This window comes from Leptonychotes weddellii, unplaced genomic scaffold (genome assembly GCF_054177405.1).
Source record: "Leptonychotes weddellii isolate Sample4059 unplaced genomic scaffold, ASM5417740v2 HiC_scaffold_9673, whole genome shotgun sequence".
In the NCBI taxonomy this organism is placed as follows: Eukaryota; Metazoa; Chordata; class Mammalia; order Carnivora; family Phocidae; genus Leptonychotes; species Leptonychotes weddellii.
In genome coordinates this window covers 1-7,448 of record NW_028068848.1, presented here as the reverse complement: position 1 = coordinate 7,448, position 7,448 = coordinate 1, and the positions used below count along the sequence as shown (strand labels likewise).

The window sequence follows — 7,448 nt, the reverse complement described above, 5'->3', positions numbered from 1 at the left end:
AGAGCTTGCACAATAGTGAGCCTGACCGTGATTGCCTTCCATGCAGGGGTTCCAGGCCCCGGTGGGGGGCGGGGGGTTGGGGCAGCCGCGGAGCGGGGCACAGCCTGCACCCCGGCCCGGTGGCCTGCCCCGCCCACGTGGGGCCGCGGCCCCGTCGAATGACTTGGTGCAACGTGTTGGTGGCAGCGGCGGCGGCGGCGGCGGTTTGAGCTCTTCCGGGCTCCGCAGCTTCCTGCCGAGCACCGCGCAGCCGCCTCCGCCGCGGAAGCCCCGGGTGCAGGCCTCGGCGGCGCGGGTGCTGGCCCCGGGCTCAGCCGCGCGCGCCCCCGCGGGGCCCCGGCCGCCCGACCGCACGATGCGCGCCGCGCCGCCGCCCGCGCCGCTCCTGCCGCTGCTGCTGCTGCTCGCGCTCCTGGCCGCGCCCGCCGCCCGCGCCCACCGAGCCGAGTCCGCCCCGGCGCCGCAGCCCAAGCCCGAGCCCGAGCGCCGAGCGCGGCCGTCGCCCGGCCCGGGGCCCGGGAACGCCACGCGGACGGGGTCTGCGGCGCCGGCGGGCGGCGGCGGCAGCTCCAACAGCAGCGGCGACGCCCTGGTGACCCGCATCTCCAGCCTGCTCCGCGACCTGCCCACCCTGAAGGCGGCCGTGATAGTGGCGTGCGCCTTCACCGCGCTGCTCATCGCCTGCTTGCTGCTGCGCGTCTTCAGGTGCGTCCCGCCGCCCCCTGTCCTTCCCCCGCGGGCCGCCCTGCCCCGCCAGCCTGCTGTCACCGCGCGCCCGCCACACCTGCGCGCACAGACGCTCGGGGCGCGCGGCTCCGCTGGGGGGGGCGCTGCTGGGGGGCTCGGTGCGCGCCAGCCGGCCGAGCGGCCCCGGGCTCTGCCCGGCAGGAGTGCGCTCCCCGTACACGTTTTAGAAACGTTCGCCTCCTTTAACGAGGGCTATCACGAATACTGGCTTCCTTTGAACTCTAATGTTTAAAGCTAACAGTACGCTACCGATTCTGATAATTCCGTATTTATTTTTACACGGAATTTATTTATACCCATTTCACAGATGGGGGAAAAAAAAAGCTCCGGAGAAGCAGGGCGGTTTATCCAAGTAGACTCAGTGGTGGCGGTAGAATTTGAACCCAGGGCCGTCTGCCTTTAACCTTACCCACCTTTATGTCCTTCCCTCCCTTGCCTCCGAGGCGCCTTTTTTTTTTTTTTAAATATTTATTTATTTATTTATTTGAGAACGAGAGAGCACAAGCGGGGGCGGGGGAGCGGCAGAGGCAGAGGGAGAAGCAGACTTCCCGCTGAGCAGGGAGCCCGATGTGGGGCTCCATCCGAGGACCCTGGGATCATAACCTGAGCCGAAGGCAGACGCTTAAACAACTGAGCCACCCAGGCGCCCACCTCTGAGGCTTCTTAATGCCCCACCTGCCTTTTTCCTTTTTCCTTCATTGTGCTAACAAAAAAAAGCTGTGACTAGAGCTCGGGGATGTGCCCAGGACGTGTTGGAGGTGTGCTTTGCACCGGGGATTGGAGCTGGACTCCAGGATGCTTGGCGACCCTTGGTGGTCTTAGGGCCTTTCTGTTGGGGGATGCAGATGGCTCTCCTGTTCCCCTGCCTGACAGAGCTTGTCCCAGTGAAGACTCCCAGGGGCATGAAGGGTCTTGGGGAGGCTTTTGTCAGTTGCTCAAGTTCAGGGAGAAAGTGTCTGGGAAATGAGGAAGGAGGACCTGGGAGTAGAGATGGGAAAAGCTACCTGGGATACAAGGAGGACATTTTCCCCAAATGCCTGGGAAATCCTGTTTTTGCAGGAAATGAACCAAATGTGTCCTGTTGCTCAAGCGGGCCGCTGGGAAATCTGGGTGTGTATGTGTCCATTATTCACTGCCCACCACCGGCATTCCAAGTGTAGACAGTGTTCTTTGCTGTTTGATCAGCTGTTGGAGGTTTGGGGCCAGGGGCTGGCTCTCCACCCTGGGGAGCATTTTCAGCACAAGAGCGGAAACCAGACCTGGAAAGGCAGGGTGGAGAGTTATCTGTTGAGGTTTGTTGTTGTTGTCGTGTGACTGTGAGTCAAGGTGTTTCCTTGTGAGTCTGTACGATTAGATGCCAGAGGTCCTGAGAAAATGGAGCGGACGGGGGGGTGGGGGGCATGTTTCCACATCCATCTCCCCCATCCCCTGCCTGGCACCGCCCGCGTTGTTCCTCACTGTGCTGGCCCCCTTGATGTGCTTTGGGCATTGAATCTCCCCCCACCCCAATCCTTTCCCCTGCCCTCACTCTTCTGCTTACAAACTTCAGTGGCTCCCTGTGTTAGCTATTACCTGGGTGTGGCATTCAAGGCTCTTATAGACTGGCCCCAGCCCATCTGGCGGCCATTAGCCAGCCCTTCTGAGTCTCCTCTCTGTCGCTTGCTTATTTCCTTATGCTCCATGGTGTTGGCCTGTGCTTTCCGACCCCGGGGCCAGTTTCTGCTGCACACCTACTGTGACCGCCCCAAGACCCAGCTCCCAGGCTCCTTCCTCTGTGTGGTTTTCTGGACATCTGAGTGAGACCCTCACTTGCTTTTCTGGCCTGCCCCAGCCCTAGCCTTGCGCATCTTCTGTACAGCCCTTCTCACGCTGTGCTTGGGTGGCTGGGTTTAGTGCCAAGCTCCCATACTCAGCAGACAGCCCTGGGCTGCAGGGATGTCCAGTCCCTCCCAGTGTCTTGGTGTCCCGTGCCGGCCTGGCATTCAGTGGAGGCACAATGGTCCTTTACTGACTTCCCGATTGTTCTGCTGGAGTTAAGCCTTGATGCCTAGAGCAGCTCTGAGCATGGAGTTTGAAACATTTTGCTCAAAATAGGCCTCCGAGCCTACAAGGCAGTGTACTTTTTAAGAAGGCATTTGAACTATTTTGCCAGTCTGCTCCTTATTACCCAGGGGTGGGGGAGAAAAGCAAGCAGCATGTGGCTGGATGTGAGCTGTGTGTTTGGGGGCGGGAGTGGGGGAGCTGACACTCAGGCCTCGTTGGAGGGTTTGCGCAGTTTGGGAAGGAGGTTCTGATTTCGTAGAAGCTGGTTAGGTGTATGATCTGCCTCCTCTTCCAGGCACGTGTTCTTGCGGGGGTGAGTTTGCAGGTGCCCCACTGCCACCCTGGTTTCCGAGGCAGACAGGAAATTAGAGCATTTTACAGCTGGGAAGGGCCTTGATGGCACACAGTCCCTGTGCGCTCCTTTGCTGAAGAGAAAGTTACACTCCAGGGAGCAGACTGAGTTACCCGCCAGATTCTCGAACATGTGGCGGGGCTGGTGGCCCATCTTGCCGGTGGTCTGTACCGTGGCCTTTCCCCCCTCCGCAGTCCTCAGCAGGCTCAGCTCATCGGGCCTCCCGACCACCTGCTGCTCTGGGTGGGTGTCCCGCTTCTGTGTCGTCACTGGGTCCTGGCCATTCCACCCTTCGAGTGACCCGGAGGCTGGGTGTCCTGCCTGTGCCTGCATCCCTCTCCCATGGGAGCTCCCGCCCCTGCCAGAGCTTCTGCCCGGCTTGGCTCCCTACCTTGTGTCCGAGTCTTAGCAATAGCCTTCATGCGTCCACTGCTGTTCCTGCTGCCAGTCTCGTCCCTGCCCCTGTCCATCCTCCCTCTCTGGTGTCGTCCTTCCTCTGTCCACCGACGCCCCCATGCACAAGCTCCTTAGTGTGCGGACGATGCTGGCTCTTCATACACAGGGCCCCGCCTCCCTCTTGAGACCCTGTGTCGGCTCTGCCTACTGTTCCAGCCCCGCTGGGCTTCCAGAGGTTCTCCAGGGGGTCACGTGGCCTGGGACTGGCATGCTTTGCCCCACTCTGACCCTCTGCCTGGAGTCCCCTCTGCCATCATGACTACACAGCCAGGTCCTTGCTCTTTGCCCTCCTCTGTTCCCTCTGAGAAGCCTCTTCAGCCAGGGCCCTCCAGAGCTCCCAGAGCACGCTGGGGTTTTGAAGGTCCCTCGTAGAGTCGAGACAGGAGACAGTCACTGAACATGTCCCTCTGCTTTCCAGCCTGGGGGGCTCCCAAGAGCAGAGCTGGACCTTGATCCTTTGTGTCTCTCTGACCCCAGGTAGCCTCCAAGCACACACTGGCCTCTAATGAAGATATTTTTAGCAAATGAGTGTGGAATGCACAAGTATTTTGTGTTACTGATGCTCCTCAGAAAGTCCTCTGTGACTAGATGCATGGCTGATGCCAGAAGCCTTCGAGGTAGGAACTCATTTGGATGGTGACCCTCCATTTCCTTAACAACGCAGACCAGGGAGGAGGAGGGTAGTCAGGTTACTGCTTATAAAGCAGCAACCCTAGCCCATTTGTCTATTCTCCCTGAAGGAGCCACCCTGCCAGACAACAGAAAGAATGTGGATCCGAGGAAACCGTTAAAACTGAAAGCACAGAATATATATAGTAATGAAAAATACGTATACCTTTAATGAAGCAATTCCATCCCCAAGGTACACACATTTTTCACTGTGATACATCTTCTTTCTTCCAATTCTATTAATTGGGAGAAGAAGCCAAGATGCTTGGGCAGTGAAGTTCAGAGCAGTTCTGTTTGGTAGTGAAAATATTTAAATAACCTAAGTATCTAACAATGGATCTCACTTAAATAATTTATGGAAAGTATGGAATACTCTTCAGCTGTTAAAAATGATGACGCTCGGGCGCCTGGGTGGCTCAGTGGGTTGAGCGTCTGACTCCTGATCTCAGCTCAGGTCTTGATCTCAGGGTTGTGAGTTCAAGGCCCGTGTTAGACTCTGCATTGGGCGTGGAGCCTACTTAAAAAAAAATGATGATGTTGATCTAATACTATATATCACTAAGTGGAATGGTTTATAAAATAGCACGTATAGTATGCTTTCATTTAAATAATAAATTATACATATAACAAACATGCAAAGAAATCTGTGTATGTGTACATTTGTGGATGTGGGTGATAATTATTTTTCAGGTTATGTTTTTACATGATCTGAACTTCCTGACAGCGGACATATGTTCACTACTGCTCTCCCTGTCTGTAGGGTCAGCTCCTTGCTCTGTCGTTGGGTGTATCTGAGGCCTGAAGACCTGTATGAGAGCGTCTAGGATGTAAACGACAAGTGGGATTTTTGGGTCCCAGAGCTACTCATACTTGATTTTCCTTAGTCTGTACCGGTTCACCCTCCCGCCTGCAGTGCCCGAGGGTTCTCGCATCATAGATGGGAGGTACTTAGTACCATCTGACTTTCTCATTGTTCCAGGTAGATGGGTGTAATTTGGTCTCTCATTGGTTTGGCATTTTCCCAGTTTCTACTGAGATTGAGCAGCAGCCCCCCTTCCCATACTTATTAATCAAGCAGATCTCTCCATCTGCAGAATCATTGACACCTTTTTCATGTATTTGGATCATTAAGGAGCACTGTTTTAAGACTGGAGACAACATTGGAAGGAGGGAAAGGCAGTTTGCATGCCCAGCACCCTGTGTGTGTGTGCGCGCTGCCCAGCTGTCCCCTCAGGTCTGTTACCTGATACGTTTCTGAGAGCTGGAAGGGAATCAACAAGGAGGCTGTGTCTAGGAAGTAGAAAACCGCAACTCCTCTAATTTTTTGATGTTTAGAAATATCTGGTGGGTTGTGTGGCGTCAGGAATAAGCCAATATTATGCCCCATGTGCTCTCTGAGGTCTCACTCGAGATCTGGGAGGAGTCTGACTTCACTCTCCAGAGTCTTCTGAACAGGGTGGAGACAAGGCAGGGAACCCACCACCTCCACCATGACTCTCCTTTCCCCGTGGGGATCCCTTCCCCATCTTGGCGAGTCTCCGAGCTCCGCTGCCCAGGCCACATTTCTCCCAGATCTCTGCTGGCTGCTTTCCCAGCCACTTCTTATTTCAAAAGCTTTGTAAAATCCTCTTCTGTGCAAGGAGGGTTTTGGTGCTTCCTGGGGGATGAGGAGGAAGATGAATTCCAGGTGATCTGACACTGCCCTCTGTCACCCTTGTATGAATGGCAGACGTGCGTGCCGCCGTGTCCTGAGGATGTTGGGACCCCAGAAGCTCAGTTACTTTCCTAAGCCAGCTCTTTGAAAAGGAACGAAGACTTTCCTGCCTAGCCCGGATTCCCCAAATTTCCCATCGTCCATGTATTCACATTTATAATAAGAACGATGTTATTTAAGAGAAAGCATAACAGCTTCCTACTTTTGGGATTTGGGGAAACTTACCGTTCTGACATGGTTTTAGTTATTGCTCGTTAGTAGAAGAATATTATTTTAATGAACCGAAGCCTTAAGCCAAGCGCGGTTGGCAAGTTAAGTCTCTTTATGTGAGTTTGAGAGAGACTAGGGAGCTTGTGTAGGGTTAGGTCATTTCTGATGGTTTGACCAAGGTTTTGAGTTGGGGGAAAAGCTATAGAAGTGAAACATGTTTACCGTAATTTTTAATTTTTTAGTGGATTTTCTGTTTTCTTTTTCAGTTTCATTGAGACAAAGTGGACATAGAGCACTGTGCACATTGAGAGTGTACAGCCTAATGGTTTGACTTAGATTTATTGTGAAATGATTAGCGTAAGTTTAGTTAACATCTGTCACCTCATAGAGATACCCAACAAAAAAGGGAAAACATTTTTTTTCTTTCTTTTTTTAAAGATTTTATTTATTTATTCATGAAAGAGAGAGAGAGAGAGAAGCAGAGGGAGAAGCAGGCTCCCAAGGACCAGGGAGCCCGATGCGGGACTCGATCCCAGGACCCTGGGATCATGACCTGAGCCGAAGGCAGATGCTTAACCATCTGAGCCACCCAGGCGCCCTTTTTCTTTCTTTATGATGAGAACTTTTGGGATCTACTGGTTTAAGTAGCTCCCAGGTACACCGTCTGGCAGTGTTTACAATACACCCCCCGTATGTATTTGTCTTATAACTGGAAGTTTGTACCCTTTGGCCACTTTCATCCAGTCCCACGCCCCCATTTAATTTTATATATGACAGTGAAGAAAGAGTGTTAAATAAATCTAAGACAGAAAAAATTCAGATTTTTTATTTTTTTAAAAGAGGGTAGAGTGTACCTTTGATTCCTTTTTCCGTAAAGTTAAAAAAACAAAGTCAAAGGACATGGGAAACATAAGTTCCCTCAAGTGGTTCTCATCCAGGGAGGATTTTTGCCCCCTTGGGGTCATTTGGCAAGTGTCTGGATATATATATATATATATAATTTTATTTTTTTAATTTTTTTTCTTATTTATTTATTTATTTATTTTTCTTTTTTTTTAAATTCGTATGTTAATCCCCATACATTACATCATTAGTTTTAGATGAAGTGTTCCATGATTCATTGTTTGTGCATAACACCCAGTGCTCCATGCAGAATGTGCCCTCCTCAATACCCACCACCAGGCTAACTCATCCTCCCACCCGCCTCCCCTCTAGAACCCTCAGTTTGTTTTTCAGAGTCCATCATCTCTCATGGTT

General features: G+C 52.7%; 1 protein-coding gene across 1 annotated transcript; it reads left to right on the top strand.

Annotated features, from left to right (window-relative positions):
* Window positions 1–216: 216 nt before the first annotated feature.
* On the top strand, window positions 217–979 carry FAM174B (family with sequence similarity 174 member B). The gene has a single exon (XM_081811710.1). The coding sequence runs from the start codon at window positions 356–358 to the stop codon at window positions 977–979; it is 624 nt and encodes a 207-aa protein (XP_081667836.1). The 5' UTR covers window positions 217–355.
* The last annotated feature ends 6,469 nt before the right edge of the window (window positions 980–7,448 follow it).